The sequence below is a fragment of the Lagopus muta genome, chromosome 13 (assembly GCF_023343835.1).
Source record: "Lagopus muta isolate bLagMut1 chromosome 13, bLagMut1 primary, whole genome shotgun sequence".
NCBI lineage: Eukaryota > Metazoa > Chordata > Aves > Galliformes > Phasianidae > Lagopus > Lagopus muta.
Window position 1 is genome coordinate 8,824,583 of NC_064445.1, and position 18,633 is coordinate 8,843,215.

The 18,633-nt window shown below is 42.8% G+C and overlaps 1 protein-coding gene across 3 annotated transcripts in view; it reads left to right on the forward strand.

Annotated features, from left to right (window-relative positions):
• Positions 1-428: 428 nt before the first annotated feature.
• Positions 429-18,633, forward strand: part of HDX (highly divergent homeobox) — a 41,891-nt gene continuing 23,686 nt past the window's right edge. The window contains exons 1-6 of one of the 3 annotated variants that reach the window (XM_048959539.1): positions 429-1,578; positions 3,286-3,409; positions 3,496-3,642; positions 6,058-6,204; positions 10,374-11,495; positions 15,570-15,623. In XM_048959539.1, coding sequence (XP_048815496.1) covers positions 6,058-6,204; positions 10,374-11,495; positions 15,570-15,623 — 1,323 coding nt within the window. In that variant the 5' untranslated portion in view covers positions 429-1,578; positions 3,286-3,409; positions 3,496-3,642. The remainder of the gene's footprint in view (positions 1,579-3,285; positions 3,410-3,495; positions 3,643-6,057; positions 6,205-10,373; positions 11,496-15,569; positions 15,624-18,633) is intronic. The other 2 variants (XM_048959538.1, XM_048959540.1) reach the window with 2 other exon arrangements.

Below are 18,633 nucleotides of genomic sequence, written 5' to 3' on the forward strand. Positions count from 1 at the left end.
AATCATCCCATGGCAAATCCCAAATCACCGTTTTCTGTAGAAGTGGTGTAGTGTTTTCATGATTGCACTATTTACTTTTCACAAGCAGAGTGTTGACGACACCAGAAGGGGTATCTAGAGGAAACACCAGCATAATACAAGACTTAGGATTTAAAATACACGAACTATCCCTGTTATTAAACTAAGGTGTTCAGTGCTACATCGAATTCGGTGTGACTGGGGGTTCATGGCCACAGAGATGCTCTGGCCCAGAAAAGCACAATCATCTCATCTGGGCCACACAACTGCACCACACAACTACTGCTATGACACAAGGCAAAGTAAAGACTGATCCTTTGCTGAAAACACTATCAGTAACAAAATCTTTAGCTAAATTAAGCTTTATTAATTGATGGATTGACTTTCCAATGTGGTAAAGGAAATGTAATTACAACGTGGACAGAACATGAGCAACTATTCAACTATTGAAAGGTACTCTAGAAGGACAACCCTTATTTGTGAGTGAACACACAGCTGCTTGTTCCTAGATGGAAACCCGGACAGAACGTTGGTGGCCAGAAGCAGAGTTACATATATTAAAAATTGGTTTTAAAAATATGAGTAACAGATTGTAATATTGAAATAGCTGTACACACGTATTGACTGCTTTCCTGCTGCCAGTGCCAGCCCTCGTGTTTCCGCCCAGCGCATTTGACGAGACCACATTAACATCACGGCACAAAATTAACCACATCATTTTCACACCAGAACTTGTGAACTATTCAGGGCAGCAACGGGGGAAGCCTGAAGGTTATTTATTAACGCAACAGGGCCTCGAATCCGCGGCTTCTAACTGCTACATCAGAGCCAACACAAGCAGACTGACGTGATTTCAAGCGTCCGCCACACCACGCAGCCCTCGGCAGGCTGCGTGCCGTCGAGCTTCCCGCCCTCGGGGCCGCGGCGTCCCTGCAGACACGGCCGGGCCGCACGATGCCGGCAGCGCTGCCTCGCGCCGCGGCTGGGCACAAAGGCACGGCGTGATGTCGACGCGGCGCCGGTGGGCGCGCGGGCATTGTGCGGCGCCCGGCCACGTGCCGCACGCGTGGGCTCTCAGCTGTACGCGTACTGATCTCAAGCTACGAAAAGTTTATTTCTTCACCGTCGCGATGCTCGCGTAATCGAAATCCTGCTCCTTTTCTATCTTCTCGATTTTACGGGACACACCTCCCCTCCTGCCCAACAGTAAAAGGCTGCAAAGTGCGGCCAATGCTGTTCAGCCACCATTCGGCACTCGCCGCCCCTCCACCGGCCGCTCGCGGCGCCCACCGCTGCCGCTCGGGGCGGGATGCCGGCAGGCGCGGGGCGCGGAGGGTCTGAGGGCGGCGGCGCCCCCCCGGACCGGGGGGCGGGGGCGAGCACCGTCCCGGCCGGCGCTGATCTCACGCTCCCATTGGCCGCTGTCTGCGCTGACGTCACGATCATGATGAGAATTAATGATCGGAGGCGCTGATTTCATTGTGTGACGCCGGGACCGACCCAGCCGAAACCGGCTGAATCCGGAGCCCCGAGCCCCCCAGACCGGCCCCGCGCAGCACGGTAAGCGGGGCCGGGCGGCGGCCGGGTCCCGGAGCCGAGGGATTCGGCCGGGGGCCGGGCCCGTGAGGCGCCGCGGCGGGGCCGGGCGGGCGGGAGGCGCCCCGGGGCCGGCGGCCCGGCGGTGGGGGAGGGCGGCCGCGCGGGCTCGCTCTCGCGCGCAGACCCGCCTCGGCCGCGCACGCGCACTGCGCCTGCCCGGGCGGCCCCGCACGGGCAGGCGCTGCGCACCCGCCGCTGGGGAAGCGCGCACGCGCACGGCCGCTCGGCGCGCTCCGTGCGTGCGTCGGGGAAAGGTTCTCGCTGCGCGTGCGCGCACTTCAGCGCGGCGCGAGCGGGTTCAGGCTGCGGCCGGCTGAGGGAGGGGGACTGCGCTTGCGCGCTGCGCTGAGCCGAGCCGGGCGGGAGAGCAGCAGGGCGGAGTGTGCGCATGCGCGGAACTCACGTCACCGCCCTCTGCTGCACGGCGGGGTGGGCGTTGCTGCCGTGGTGCCGTTTGCTTCTCGTGTTCCTTCTCTTGCTAATGCTCAGGTTGGAAGCAAGCAAGCAACCAAAAGCACCTGTTTCCTTCTGTCACTGCGTGTGAATCCCTGGCGGTTTTATAACGTAAATATGTTTTACGCAGGTCATTGTAGCATCATGTACTCTGAGTGAAAACATTCCTAAGTACGATTTCAGGTCCAAGATGAATTTCTGTTTGGAATTACAGGGTCATTCGTAAGTTTGTGTTTCCCAGCACTCAGAGGAATTCATTGTCAGGGTAGAGCTCTGCCTCGTGAGGCTGTGTGGCTCAGCACTCTCAGTACCTCACGTCTTCTTGATGTGTGCAAATATTGTAAATGACAACAAATATGTATTTTTTTTTTTCCCTTTCTATTGCTGCTTCTCATTTTATATATTTTTTTCCCAAAATCTTTGAAGCAGTCATGGCAGAACAGATAAATAGCTGCTGGATACACTTGTTTTTGTTTCTCCAGACAGAGCTGTTGGTACAGGAGCATTCCCTCTTTTCTTGTGATACTCCTTGACACCAGGTATCCTTGGGCTGCCCAGAGAGCTTCCTGATTCCAGGTGCTGGATGGAGTTGTTACGGCCACCCATAGGGCACAGCTGTTCATGAAGCGTACAGTTCATAAAGAGAATGCAGTATTGCTTCATAAGCCAACCTGGCATTAATTCTCCTGTGTTCCCCCCTCTCACTCATGCTTGCTCTTATCACAAGAAGGCAAAGGTGGTAAATAGTTTTGGGAAAAGTTGCTGAACCGTTGTCTAAAGAAGTTCAGCCATAGAAATAACCTTGATTTCCTCTGATGAGGAGCAAGTGTGACAGGCTGAAATGTGTCAGTAGGGTTGTTCTTCCCGAGGCTCATATTCAGCAGCCTTGAAGAAACTGAAGGGCATTGCAGTACCCATCTTCATTCTTAATGTTACGAGCTGTAGATCCCCAGGGCCTGGCTTCAGCACTCAGAGTACATTTATGTCTCCCTAACCACTGCATTTAGAGAAGGGCTTCTACTGGTAATATATATTTTTTTCAATTAGTATTCAGTTTAGAAAGGGAACGAAGTCCAACGTCTTTATCTTGGTGGGCTTATTGTAGATTGAGGAGTGGGAGATTACCAGGATGGAAAGCTGAATGATGTCTGTTGGCTTAGGGCTCATAACAATTGTGAAGGAAATTCAGCAAACCTAGTTTTGTATTTGTTGTAGATTGTTCCCAGCGCTGTCACTTGAACATCAACATGCATGCCAAAGCTGCCTCATTTTATTAGCAGAGCAGGCAGATGTTGAATTGTTCCAAACACAGCTTTGTTACCCCAAGCTCTTATTGAAGGTTCGTGGGCTTTCTCTTTGCATACTGCTCAGCCCTAATTTCACAAATTTCACAGCATTCTTTTCTGAAACAAACTCTCATTTCAGTTTCAATGTGTTGCCCACCAGCTGGACGCCTGGTTTTCCAAAAAACTCCTACGTGTCTTTTCTAAGCTTGACGACTCAAGATTAAAATTAAATTATGATAAGAATCCATGTGGATTTCTAACGTGGAGTCTGCAGTTCAAGATAAAGGTGAGAAATCTAAACAAACTGGTATACTTTGTAGGTACACAAATTAGGAAACAGAGGTTACATCCTTTGGTGTTACAGATTGTCCTGAATAATACCAAATTCGTTATGGAGACATAAGAGCTGCTGATTCCCTTGATACTAATGTGGCTGAATTACTGCTAGGTAACGTCAGCACTTAAGTTATCTCCAATTCGTGTGTATTTCTACTAACAGTCATGGAACTCTGATATCAAAGAAAATGTAAGAATTAATATCTTGTTCTGTATAGCTAAGAAAACTGATGCTAAACAGGTAATACTTCTCAAAGAAATTAGCAAGTCAAAAGGAGGAAACTAATGACTTGATCAGCAATTACCTTCATATCAGGTGGTTTTCTTCCTCTTGTTCTGTGTAATCTAAGGTCTTTGTGAGAATTTCTGTTTCCTGCCCTGCTATGAACAGCTCACGTGTCACATGAGATTTTGCTAAATATGCAATCCATATAGTTGAGATTTGTGGTTGTTCTTTGTTTGTTTTTTTTTCTGAAACAGAACCACAAGTAGTGGGAAAGTAATAGACATGGAAGTGTAATGTGGGCCATACCAATTGCTTTGGGGCCCCAGGTCAAAATTAAATCAGCTCCTCAGAGCCCCACACTGCCAGAATTCAAGAAGCTTTTGGACGATGCTTTCACACTTAGGATTTGGATTTTGGGGGGGGTCCTGTGTGGAGCCAGGGTTTGGACTCAGTGGTCTGTGTGGGTCCCTTCCAACTCTGCGTACCATGATTCTGTTTTTAGAGGTAGCATAAATCAGGTGGTGACTGAATCATCATGTGCATCCTTGGAGGAGGTTGGAAGATTGATCTTAATGTTAGAAAGTAGATTTTTATGAGCTTTATTGGTTTGTTATTCAACCTATTCTTTTCAACAGCACAACATTCAAAGCAAGTCACTCCTTTGCCCAGCTTGAAAATAACTAAAATACAGATTCTGGGAGGTGCATAACTCTGGCAAAGCCTGACTTTGGTAGTAATGCACTTGACTGAGAATATAAAGTAAGAATTAGGAACAGAGGTAAAAATGTCATTACAAAATCATCTTTGATTTTTGAGCTGAAAAGAATGCAGTAATTTTTGCTTGTGCTTTTGAACCCTTAATGATTTTCTGTTTGCTCCATTAGATGTTCTGCAAGGACTAGGCCTATTTCTACTCTATTACTTTCCTCTGAAATTTCCAAAAATAGTAATTAAAAGCTTGGTAACTACTAAGAGTTCCCCCATCCACTTTATTTTCCTGCAAGATTCTGGTATGGATTCTTCCATTCATTCTGCCTTATTTTGAAGTGAATATTTAAAGTATTAACCCAACTTGTGGTGATGGCTTTTTTTTTTTTCCCCCCTCTCCTCCTGAAGCACAAAGTCAGATGTGGGCTATTTCTGGACAGTGGATTGCATTGTCTCAGCTGGCTCCATTTTGTTTAAGACAAAATAAAGGGCCTATTTTGGAAATGTTGTGGTGGTGGGGCTTTACTTGCTGATTTCAGTCATTCTAATCAGAATAGATAACCAGGGGATTGTATATTACTGGCTTGCCTAGAGCATGTAACTAATGTGAAACTTCACTTTGCCACTATGAAATCTCTTCTGTATTAATTTGTTTGCAATTTCCAATCTCAGGAATGATTTTAATGTGCCATGAAGCTGCACCTGGTCTGACACAGCCACTGAACTGCTGCTGAAAAGGTTGCCTTGGCCCTTGGGCCTCCACCATAGCCCCACGTAGCTGGGGCTTCCCAGGCAGGGAGCTGGTCCGTGCTGCCTATGACCTTTCTGTTTGTCTGTGGTTGTTTTTTGAGTTGGTCTCCAGTTCTGGTCCCTGATCTTTTTGACCTTGCAGCTGCAAAGTGCTGACACAGCAGGAGCACAAATGACCAGCCATAGTAGTGTAGGATTTGCTGAAGCCAGAGTCAGTGGGGACTCCTCATGCCAGACTGCAACCTGCATTCTTCTCTCAGATCATGTATCTCACTTTGGTAGAGGAAGGGACACATCTGCAATATTGCTGCAATGCTCTGTTTTGCCTAATGCCTTTTTTTTTTTTTCTTTATTTTAAGTGAAAGTGAAAGATTTTGACTTAAATTGGAATCTCATGGATCTAGCAATACAATGTAATACTTTCTTAGGGAATTTGGTCAGTGGCGTTCCAAACATGTGGTGCTGGACTTGAGTCTGTCTCAAAGGAATGCTGACCGTAACAGTGTTGCTGTTTCAGGGGTTTTTGTTTATTTGTTTTTGAAAGGATGTGAAAGTTTTGGTAAAGGATTGCATAAGGAAATCGTGTCAGTGCTTAACATTATCACAAGCATAAGTGCATTTATATGCATTCTGTGTTACAGTTTGTATTCCAACTTTCAGAGTATCTTCTTTTGTTTTTAGATGAATCTGCGTTCTGTATTTACTGTAGAACAGCAAAGGATATTACAGCGTTATTATGAAAATGGAATGACAAATCAAAGTAAAAATTGTTTTCAGCTCATATTGCAGTGTGCACAAGAAACTAAACTGGACTTCAGTGTAGTCAGGGTAAGTACTGAGGCTTTCCAAATTTGTTTGTAAGTTATTTATTTTTAAGTTATAGAAGTTCATTCCTTCACACCAAATATCTTCAGAGAACTGGAGTGTCTTCCTGTGTGTCTGTAAGTCAGACTTCATACTTGTATGACATGTGCATTTGTATCCAGTGAGCCTGTTTATAGACTGAAATGTCATGGCATGATTGCTGTGTTAAGCAGGTGCTTGGTGGCACAAGGAGTGTTTGTTTTGTTGTTGGTTGTGGTTTGTTTTCGTCTTTTTGTTTTTGTCTCTTGTTGATTTCTCTTGTTGGTTGCATTTTTTAAATTAAGCTGCAAATGGAATTTCCCTATAGAAACTTCGTGCAGTGTATTGTACCAAAGAAAGGTCATGTTGGTAGAAAACTATTCTTAAGGTAAAGCAGTTTCTATGACCTAATATATTTTGGGGAAAAATATCACAGTTTTTCATAGTAAACACTGCCACATTGATGTTCCATGTCACACATTATTACTTACAGTGACTACATTGTTTTCTTATAGAAGAATGTCAGTAGTGCTAACAGGAGCTCTTCCAAAGTCTGTGAATCACATGGGAAAGGAAATAAGAATCCTTTTGTGAAACACTGAACAGTAAAATGGCTGTTGTCTTGGAGCAGAAACAGAAATCATGGAGCATAAATTGAAGGAATAACAGTGGTAGTGAAGCTAGCAGTAGGTGCTGCAGCACTGGGCATTGAGTAGGAGAAAGTGAGACCAGTCTAATGCTTCTTGGACGAGCCTGTGGTATACAACAGCTGCTTCTGCCCCGTAATTCTTAACTAGATTCCCCTCTCTCAGAATACTCTGGAAATATTCAGGTTACTTTCTCAGCTCAGGATGCTCTGAAAGTCACCCATAAATTCTAACTCACAGATGGAGATTTGTAGCAGGAATCTGTTTGCTGATGGTATAGTTGTGCCTATTTTTCTATTTTTACTCTGATTCAAGGACCCAGAGGAGGCAGCCAGTCTCTCCTCTGTTTGCACTCCTCATTCACTTTCCATCTTCCTATTACCATTCCCTTCTCTATTATCCCTACTGCAGTAATGTGTCGCAGCCTTTTTCTTTAGTTGTCTTCTTTGCTGAGCCCTTCTTCACATAACGTAAACTCTTCCTACTCGTGAACTGAAATGGAAACATACCATGTGTCCTGCATTTGTCTTATTTTTTTATGATCTTACCTTTTTCTTCTTCAGACTTCTCCTTTTTGCCTCTTAGCAGCGTGCTGTTTTGTTTTTCTGTAAGACTTTTGGTCCAGGATTAGTACTTCCTTGTATGCTGTTGAACAGAATGAAGTGTAGGTTGTAGCTGACGCTTGCAGATGGAAGAGGAACACAAATTTCCTAAATGTATATTATAATTCAAATTTCATAACTCTATAAATAAACTAATTCATTTCCCAAGTGAGGATTTCTGTAACCCTGTCCCAGAGAACTGCATCTGGTTTTCCTGATCTCAAGGTGTGTTATGATTTGGTGGGAACATATGCAGGTTTTATCACTGTGAGGCATACAAAATGTCTCTCCCTTTCAAAATTAGGAAACTTGGAAGGTTGCTTCTAGGACAATCCTCTGCCCTCTTCAAATTTAATGGAAATGTTGAACCATGCAGGGTTTGAATGGCGTGGTTTTGTTGATTAATATTAGTATATTTTTACTGTTGGTTGGCTTTGCAGTAAGTATGAGCAGGTATGACTTGTTGAAGTGCAGATGTTCTCCAGCTTTCAATCTTCATAGCTGTTATCACCAAGTGCTGAGGAGCACAGATCTGGGTAGTAGTGTGTGGTTCTCCCCTCAGTACAACAGTAAATGTGACTGTAACAGAACACAGAGCTTCGTTGTTCTTCCATATTTCTTGAAGCAGATCCTGAGAACATCTTGTTGTCATATTTAGGGTGGAACTGGTTAAAACTAAAAACAGTAGCACTCAGCCACTCGGCGTGTGTATAGGTTATGGGACAGTCTGAAGTTCAGGGGGGTGAATCTTTCCCTGGATCAAAATCTGCAGTATCCCTAATAATAATTTCTGATTTAAAAGTTTGCTGACTGAGAAGAAATAATGAAAAATAAATTTGATCTTCTAAAATTGTTTTAAGCAATAAAAGGAAATAATTTGAGACTTGCAGCTCTAATTTCATGTGTTTAAATTTGGTTCTGTGAAGCAGAATTCTAAAACAAGTAACTGAGATTTGATTGATGTAATAAATCATGCTTCAAATTAGGCACTTTATAAAATTGGATGAGGAACATGAGTAGAATGGATCAGGAATTTCACAGAATCACAGAATTGTAGGGGTTGGAAGGGACCTCCAGAGATCATCGAGTCCAACCCCCAAAGATATCAAGATATTTGTTTAAAACAAGGGAGTGTACTTTGCTCTAGAACATCTCTTTACTTCCCCAATAGAAATGGGAATGTTTTTAAGTTGAGGGAGGGGAGATTTAGGTTGGATTTAGGGGGAAGCTCTTTACAGAGAGAGTGGTGAAGTGCTGGAACAGCTGCCCAGAGAGGTTGTGGATGCCCCATCCCTGTAGGTGTTCAAGGCCAGATTGGATGGGGCCCTGGGCAGCCTGGTCTGGTATTAAATGTGGAGGTTGGTGGCCCTGCATATGGCAGGGGGTTGGAGATTCATGATCCTTGAGGTCCCTTCCAACCCTGGCCATTCTGTGATTCTGTGAACAGGTGTTAATGTATGAAGAAATCTTGCCTTCTTTCACGTGATGAAGTGGAAATCTGAGAAAGGTACTCAGCGCTGGTACCTTGTAGTGGGATGAAGTGGTTTGTTGATTAAATCAACTCATTTGGGCTGCTCAGTGCTGAGATGTGCTGCACATGTAAAACCAAACCAAGGCGCATGATACCCAGAGTGGTACAGAGGACTGTTTCACTGTATCTATGTATAATAACCAGCAGAAGCTGATGCTAAAGGATTATTTATTTTAAGTTCTTTGGCCCTTATGTCTGCTTACTTATACTGTCACATTCAGCACAAACATACTGTGGTGAAAGAATGAAGCAAGTCCTGCCTTGCTGATCATGTAAGTTCCCAGGAGCAGTTAAATGGTGCTTATGCTTCTAGTGTTAGAGCTGATGATTCCACCAGGTTGATTCTCTTTATCTTGGAACACTGAATTAATATTTCCCCTTAAGTTCCTTTAGCTGTACCTTAGTTTGTTACTTGCGTGACAAACTTTCCTCTGTGTTCCTCATGTTTCCTCATGCGCAAGAACTTCTTTACAGTGAGGTGACGGAGCACTGGAACAGGCTGCCCAGGGAGGTGGTGGAGTCTCCTTCTCTGGAGATGTTCAAGACCTGCCTGGATGCCGACCTGTGCGACCTGGTGTAGGGAACCTGCTTTGGCAGGGGGTTGGACTCGATGATCTCTGGAGGTTCCTTCCAACCCCTACAATTCTGTGATTCTGTGTTTAGAACAACAGGATCTTGTGCTCAACTCTTACAGCAGAGGAAGAATTACCTACTTGAAAAATGTATCTATGTATGGTCATTGTCACTTTCAGAAATGCCCATCATAGCAAACTTCTGTTGCAGTCTAACCCCAGTACTAATCTTGTCTTGTGCAGCTGGCAGAAGAGGAATTACTCTGTAGGTTTAAATATTTTACAAAAGTGTTTTATCAGAAGGAGTTGTTCCTGTTCTTCTCTTCTTCCTCTTAACCTGAATTCAAGAAGTAATGGTTTCTGTTCAAGGCAGTTCTGAGAGTTGTGTCTGTCCGTTACTTGGTTACAGAATCTTCCTTCTTTTAGAAGTAAATCTAGGTGTATATCTCAGTGAAGGTTTGGCACCCCAAAGTGCTAAATATAAAAACTGATATTTAGGGAAAATAGTGATGGGGTGCCAGTGGAATTAATCTTAAGGATAGCCTTGGGACAGAAGGCATGATACAGTCTCAGGGATTCTGAGAAACTGGAGATTTGAAGTCAAGATGGCTTCTCATGTGTATTCCTGCGTGAGTCCCAAGCTTGAGAGACATGGATTTCTACCTTGAGTTGTTCAGAATCTGCATAACACTAAATGATTTATGGTCATCTCAACACTTAACACTTTATCAGTTCTGCTTTAAAAATGAAGTTGGCTAATGTTTTCTGCTTATTTACTGCATGTGTTTGTTATTGTTTGCAGACCTGGGTTGGCAATAAAAGAAGGAAGATGAGCAGCAAGAGTGCTGTAGAATCTGGAGGTGCTCCCCCAGGGACTGCCCCTGCTGCTCCCTCGGTACCGCCAGAAGCAGCAGTTAGAAATGTGGTAAATATTGCTCGGTCCCAAAGTCAGCAGTCTTCTTGGACCTCTTCTAATAACGATGTAATAGTTACTGGTATATACAGTCCTGCTAGTTCATCCAGTAGGCAGGGATCCACCAAGCAAACAAGTGCTTCAATGGCAGAAATACATAAAACCTCTATTCCAAGACTACCAGGAAAAAGTGATGCAGACTTTCAGCAGCAGCACATCCCTATAGGACGACAAATACCACACTGTAAAAATGCCTCACTATTAGTAGGGGAAAAAACAATTATTTTATCTAGACAAACAAGTGTACTGAATTCTGCGAACTCCATTTATAGTCACACAAAAAAAAGCTATGGTGGTTCATCTGTCCAAACTGCAGAGTTGGTGTTACCTCAGAAACCAATGATATGCCACAGGCCCTGCAAAGCTGAACTCATGGGATGTCAGAGGTTACAAAAACCAGAACATGCAGCCCTTGCATCGCATGTGCCCCCTGGACAAAGGGCTAACACTAGGGACCCTTCTTGTAGCACACAAAACCTGGAAATCCGCGAGGTGTTTTCTCTGGCGGTTACAGATCAACCTCAAAGAATTGTGGGAGGAAGTACAGCACAGAAGCACTGCTCAGTGGAAGGCAGCTCTCTGTCCATTGCGATGGAAACTGGAGATGTGGATGATGAATATGCTAGAGAAGAAGAACTAGCATCCATGGGAGCACAAATACAAAGCTATTCAAGATACTGTGAAAGTAGCAGTTCTGTTCGAGTGGAGAACCAAAGTGCAGCCTTGTCTGGGCCAGGAAGAAATGTGAGCTGTAGTTCTCAGATGGTGAATGCCAGGGACGTGCCTGACAGTATGCTGTATCACAGCAGAGACTACCACTTGCCTGCACGGACCTCATTACATACATCCAGTACATTATATAACACTGCTAATACATCAAGAAGTACTTTTTCTCCTCATTTTACATCTTCAAATCAACTGAGGCTGTCACAAAACCAAAATAATTACCAGGTAATCTGTCAATTATCTGTCTGCAAATCTTGAAGACAAGGTCGTTGATAAGTACTGTTATCTTTGGAATTTGTTAGCTAATAAGTGGTAGGTTTGTATTTCTGTAAGCTGTGCTCCATTTATGTCTTTCAACAGAGGTAATTCCTTATTAAAAGTGAAGGTAGGACTGTGGTATGGTAGCACTTTTATCTGGGTAGCTGAGCCTGTGGCTGCAGTGGCTTGTCACATACTGAAGGGCAGCGTGGGCTTTGTGTATTCAATAGATAAACTTTGTTTACATGGGGATCATACCTGCAGTTGCTGATACATGCATAAAGCCCTGTGTCCTGACTTGGCGTACCAGTGCATGTCACAGCTGTACCCTTTGGTTCTCTGCAGACATACTTTGCATGTGGCACAGGGCAGAACATGGGATCACAACCTCATCCATGTGCTGTACAGTTGCTTGCCCTTATTAATGTCAGGTTGGATTAGCTCTTCCATCAATGTCTTATGACTGACAGGCTGTGGTATTACTCATTGCTTTTGCATGCTATTTCTGTTTTAATTTATCCTGAAGATGAACCATACAAAAAACCATCTTTTAATGTGTGTTGTTCACTAGTATAGAGAATAATAGGATATATGGTGGTTTTTCTGTCTCTTTTCCCCCCCCCCCCCCCCCCCCCCTCTTCTTTCCGACTTGTCCCTGTATCCTGTCAGAGTTTGAAAGAAAGGGTTTTTTGAGTCTATAAGTGCCCCTTCTCACCAGAAATCACAACTATTCTGGGCTGGATTCTGTGCAGTAGATAGGACACTGGCTTGTCCTTACTTGTGGCCTTTTGTAAGCTGAATACTTCAAAGGAGCTGTTTTGTTTTTTTTCCCCTTTCTCCCTTTTCCTCTCATACAGTCTCAGTGTTTGATATTGCTGTTCTTGAATTTTAAAAACTCATTAAATACTACTTAATAAGAGAAGAAAAGCTATAAATATGCACATCCCTTTTGTAAAGGGACTGTAAAACTGCAAAAGTGCATGAAATACAGTTCAGGAAACTGTTGAGAAAAGTTTCACTTAATGGAATACAGTATGGATACATCCAGCTGTGTGCTCTCAGCGCTTTATTTCACTTTTGAAAAACTGTCAGTATGTTTTTCTCTTTCTTTCTTTCTTTTCAAATTTCATTAGAAATTTAAAAAACAACAAAACAACTTGGATTTGGAATACTTTGGGGTAGGGCCTGAATCTCTTTATAGATTAAATGCCACCTATCATGAACCATTCTGTCTGGCCATGTAGTATGGTATAAATCAGATCAAGGATGTCTCTGTAACTTACTTTATTGTTGTCTCTTTGATGCTTTTGTCCTCTGTTACAGTGATGTACCTACTGTTTGGTAAGTGAGGAATTCTTTACACCATTTGACTTCCATGTGAGTCTTTCACAAACCCTTTGCCCCTTGGATTTAGGAATATACCTTGGATTGAGGAAATCCTATCTCTTGTGGCATCCTTTGCCCTTATGCACACTTAAACCTTGAAAGAACTGGGAAGGTTGCTGTTAATGCATTTGTTGCTGTAGCAATCCACTCTGTGAAATATTAAGATGGCACTTTTCAGTATCAGAATTTATAGGGGAAGATAAAAGCTATGGTCTTAAGGCATGTCATGGTTCTGTAGAAACTGCAGAGGAAAAGTGTCCTACAAGCTGGATGGATCCTGTACTGCCTTGAAGGAATGGTGGCTCTGACTTCTGATCACTGTATTCCTTGCTGAGAGTTAGAGCACGTTTCAGAGCAGCGCCAACAGTGAAAACCCTTAAACGCAGGGATATCTTCCTCAATTTAAAAACAGATTAAACTTGAGTTATGTGATTGTGAGAGTAGTTAAACATCCAAGCAGATGCTTCTTCAAAGGTAGGAACGTGTGATGTTGTTTTGATGAAGTGATTACTGTTGTACATTGGTGGGGCATCTAATTAGCAATTAGTTGTAGCTTTCTTACTGGTTCAGTTAATCAAATTCATCTTAGTGTAAACTGGAAATAAATTTAATGAAATGATTGATTTTAATGCCTGAGCAGTTTTGCTAAGCAAATTATTCAACCTACTAACTTTTGTTAGTTTGGTGCTGAGCTTATTGAGCAGGAGAGGCTGTACTTACTGGTCCTCGGGGCTGAGTAGGGTTTTATCCTTAGTTTCCTTCCCCAGCCCTACAAAAACGTTGTTGAAAGTATGTGTGTTGTTTGTTTGTTTGTTTCTTTTAATTACTTTGTTATACACACTGAAGCACTGTTAATCTAATTTAGCCCCATACTCTTCTAGGGAAAATTCAAAGTCTTGCAGCAAGTATGGCAGAGTAGTATATATAGATATATAGATAGTACTTATTTCTTTATTACTAAGGTTCACTTTAAGGATGCTTGCAGAGGTGTGATCAGAGAGAGCATGTGGGAATGCTGGGGAGAGCAGCAGGGAGCAGGCTGCAGGAGCACTGCCTGCCACCTCTGCTTCCGCAGGACATGCAGCAGCTGAGGGTGGTGGGGGCTGCTGAATGGTCCCAGTGCTGAGAGTTCAGGACAGGGAATCCACAGGTGAACTGGGAAAAGGCTGTGCAGGGACCTTGTACTGCATAACCGCTCTTAGTGCCATTTCAGATTTCAGTGTATGTTTCCATGTATGTTGTCTTTCAGATAGTTTCACTGAAGTACTGTATTTGACGTCAGATCTGTCAGAACTAGTGTGTGTTTGCCTTCCACTTAACTGTTAATGCTCTGCTGTTGCTTGGACTCGCACAGAAAAGCACTGTTTTCTGAAGCTCCACTTGAAATCTGTTGCTCTTCTGAGGTATAAGAATACACACTAGTGTTACATGTGATCCAAATCAGCTTTGCATCGGAGTTAATTTAGCAAGGGAAAAAACACAAAATGACTGAACAGGGAAGTCTCAGAAAAGCCAACTGTATGACTATGGAATGCACTGCTGTTGTGTGGGACAGCAAATCTTAATAGTTGTAACTTGGTTCTAAAATGTGTGCTACTAAGAAATGAATAATTTAGATATGAAAGCTGGTGCAGACTTCCTTTTAGGAGGGAAAGGTGTTTAATTCTAGCTCTCTTCCTCAACCTTCCTTGTGCTGTAATGAGAGCCTGCCATTAGGTAACCCTCAGCACTCAGCTAAAAGCTTGGAGAATGAAGATATTGTACAACAGACAAACTGTACCAGGTATTCTGTATTCAGTCAGACCCATGCTGAAAGATTCATTATTAGAGCATTTCCCTAATACAAAAACTTTAGTGTACTTGATAGAGTCATCAGGAGGAGATTTGTCTTCCTCATGTACAGCATGTGTAATGACATGAGATTGATTAATCTCTCGAGCTGTGTTTATTCTCTGAAGCATTGCTCATCTGTAGCAGAAGCTGACATGGAATCCTAAATAAGCCTAAAATATTCCAGGCTATAAAACATTGCACATGTCCAGGGAAAATAGTACAAGATTTTATTTTATTTTGTAACAAGTCTGACGTCTAGGAATGATGGAGGAGTGATGAGAATCAAGGAAGCTAGCCTTCGCCTTCATACCCATTCCTCTTCCTTCATTAGCCTCATGTCCCTAGTTTTTCTCCTACTCTGCAAATTCTTGGTATTTGACACTGAAGAATTCAGTTACTGATGTCTTGGTGGATTTTGTTTTTTTTCTATTCTGAAGGTTTAACTGCCATAATTGAAAAATAGAAGAGTGCTGTTAAGCATCAGACCTGTGACTAACTCTGGTCTGCTTAATCTTTCAAGCTTTGTGCAGTTATGAGATGTAAACTTGTATTCTGAACTGTAAGTTTTGAGACAGCAAAAGTTCATAAGTATCTGAATTGCCGTTGTGTTGTCACTCTCATGTGAGGAAGCAGTTCTGTTTTTAGTCCTGTAACAGTAATGCTAAGTGTGGCTTTGCTTTGCTTCTAAATCTCAGTTTATCTTAAATGTTGTTATCAGGACCAAATGCACAGTATCAAAGTCTTCTGGAAGTTGCTTGCTGTTTGTTATCATAGCAACCTAAGCTGCTGTTGTTTTCTGTTCTGTTTTCCCCTTCTTTACAGATTTCAGGAAACCTTACTGTGCCTTGGATTACAGGTTGTTCCAGAAAAAGAGCAGTAAGTATATTTCCATTCAAGTATCTAATACATCAAGTACAGGAATGAGACATTCTATCTAAATGTATTCTTGGAAATATCAAGTCCTGTTGTACATTCCATCTTTTTTTTTTTTTTTCTTCCATGTACAAGTTCTCTTGAGACTGTAGCCTTTTTCTGGAAGGCACCATCCCACTATCATTTAATGACCTTTTCAAACATCAAGCAGGCAGTCAGTGCCCTCGAGTGCAGTCTCAGGAGCTGGCTGAGGTGGTTTCACAGCGCTTCACAGTTGAAAAGGAGGAATTTTATTCCACCCACGCTCCTTATGGGTGCACTGCCACCCCAGCCGTAACACTGGTGCTGGTATCTAATTGCAAGGTAATCCAAATTAAGCATCTGACCTGTCAGATACATCTCTTCCACTGAGTTTCTTTCTGCTGAGTTTGTATTTTTCCAGGTTTTAGTGAGCTGAATGTACTTGGGATGAGATGAGCATAGCTCTGAGTAGGCAGCAGTGATGAGGAGGGTGGGGCAGCAAGAACTAGCTGTGAATTTTTACACTGGCACTCTTATTTCATTATGACACCATAGTGCCAAAATGCTCCTTCCTGTACGCTTTCCATCTCTGTGGTATGAGTAGCAGCGGTGCACGAAGGCAGTTACTGATGTTGATTGCAGCCACGTGCGGCAGATTCTGTCCTGGTCCAGTGCAGAGCCCTCAACTGCAAGGTTATTGGGAGTAACACCAAATCTCCTCTTGTGTCCTCAGTTTAATATCAGTGGATAATGTTTAGGCAGGACATCTTCAACTTTTGAGTCAGGAAAAAATTATAACTTAAGAGTGATTCTAAACATGGAATTTGTTTCTGAAAATACTTATCTGTTCTTTGCTATCATTCAGACTTTGTGATACTTTATGTATCAGACAGACTTAAAATGTTTTTCAGTAGGGAATAACAATTGAGCATGTTACATTTTTTCCTATCAATTTCTTCTTTTCTGTATGTACAAACTAATGAGACGTAAAACATTTGCATGGACTTCCGGTAATTAGCTTGCCACCTCAGCTTCAGTGTATGTAGTGTGCGTATGATAGGGATGGGTGAGAGAAAACGTGGGTGTGGAATTTCTTGAAGCTTGAGCAGGCACATGAGCAGCTCAGTGAGCAGCTGACATCTTTTCTTGCAGATATTTGGGACATTTTATCTCCTAATGAGCTACAGATTTGCTGACTGATTCCTTCTGTAGCAGGGGAAGTTACTGTGCCAGTCTGCTCACTGTTTGCAAGTGAGATCTCTCCAGGGGTAGAGTCTCCTGGGAAGGGGTTGGTGGATCCACTTCCTTCTGGCATTTCAAGTATAGCTGTCTTTCCCCACAGCACACCATACTCCCACTCTTATTTTGGAGGTAAGCACTGTAACTTCTCATTTCTCCAGCCTTAGGTATTTGGGAATACCCACTTAAGGGAAGGCTTTTCTATTAACATCAGCTGCTGCTGCTTAAGCATTGCCTCTCTCCATAAACTGTAATTTTAATCACCTGTTTAACAATGTGAACTATTTTTTTCCAATCCATTTTTGCTCTGAATTCTCTATGTAAAAGATTTTGTTTCTCTTTATTTCTCCCATCCCTTTTCAACCAGAATGCAACACAAGACTGATTGATTTACTTATTTCCCCCTCTTTTTGCTCTATGAAGGCTGCACTGCCATCTGGGGATGAACCTAACGGGAAAATGCAGATGTAAGCAATTGCAGTAGATGCTTCAGGGAGGTTATGTTATGACTGAGAGGCAATAGGTACACTTCTAAGGCAGTAATCTTCACAGCACAGAGTGAACCATAAGCGGAGCTTCTCCTTTGCTGTGCAGGGCAGGAAGCATTCACCTTTCTGTTAGTCATTCCAGATGAATTACTTCTGACTGCAATATTTACCCTTATCTGATTTAAATTGGGATGTAGGACTTCTCTGTAGATGAATCTATGTAGAGTGAGCTGGATAAGCAATCGAGGAACTGGATGGCTTGTGCGTTGGTATTCCGAAGTTTTATTTTTTTAGAGGTGACCAGGGTAATGGCCATGCAGTTGTGGGTTTGGCACTCCAGAACTGATACATGTACACAGGTGTAAGGAAATGAAAGACAGGAAAGTCTCCTATTTCTTAGGAAACTTCAGTTTCAAATGTGAAATTCTTTTGAAGAAAGAACATGAAGAAACAGAAATAGAATGCATGAAGTTGTAGAACTGTGATTATGGCAATTACTACCATTCAAGAAGCAAAAAGGCTGATCTGTATTTTGTTTAAAATAGAGAAGATTGTGTTTTAGATGCTCTGAATTTGTTTTAATCTTCTGCCTTGTAATTTGTTATCCTCTCCTTGTCCTTCAGCTGCATCGAGTCAAATAACTGTACAGTTCTACAGAAACACTTGCTGGTCTGCTCAGCTGTGCTCTAGAATGATGTAATCCTGACTGTTAGTGAATATTAGTGTAGAACTATCACTCTGTTATTCATGTGAATGTCTTTCAAAAAACATGGAGTTCTGTACTGTGCAGTAAGTGAAGGGCTTCTGTCATGAACATTTGCATTTAGATCACTGGGCCATTACAGCCAATTTCCATAAAATTCTAGAGACACTGGCATTAAAGTGTTCTGCTCAGAGTCTGTCACAGGAGTGCAGTCATGCACTTTGGATCAGGTAAAGGACCAGATCCAGCTCCGTGTTGCTGTGAGTCCTGCCACCAGCTGAACTTGCTCGTCTGAGGGAACGGCAGTGGCAGCTGGTGTGTGGCAGACATTGGTGGTGTGGGTACATCAGTACAACTGCTGAATAAAGTTCCTTGTTGGGTTGTGATCTAAAAACCTCATGAAAACTACAGCCACAGTGAGCCTATGTGTACTGATGAAAGCTATCTCTGGGTGGCTTTTTAAGTAAAGTGGGAACCCATGGGTTAAAACCAAGTGCACTTCAGTTAAGCCTTTTTATTTTAAAACTGTATGCCAATATTGAAATATTTATTAGTCCTGCCT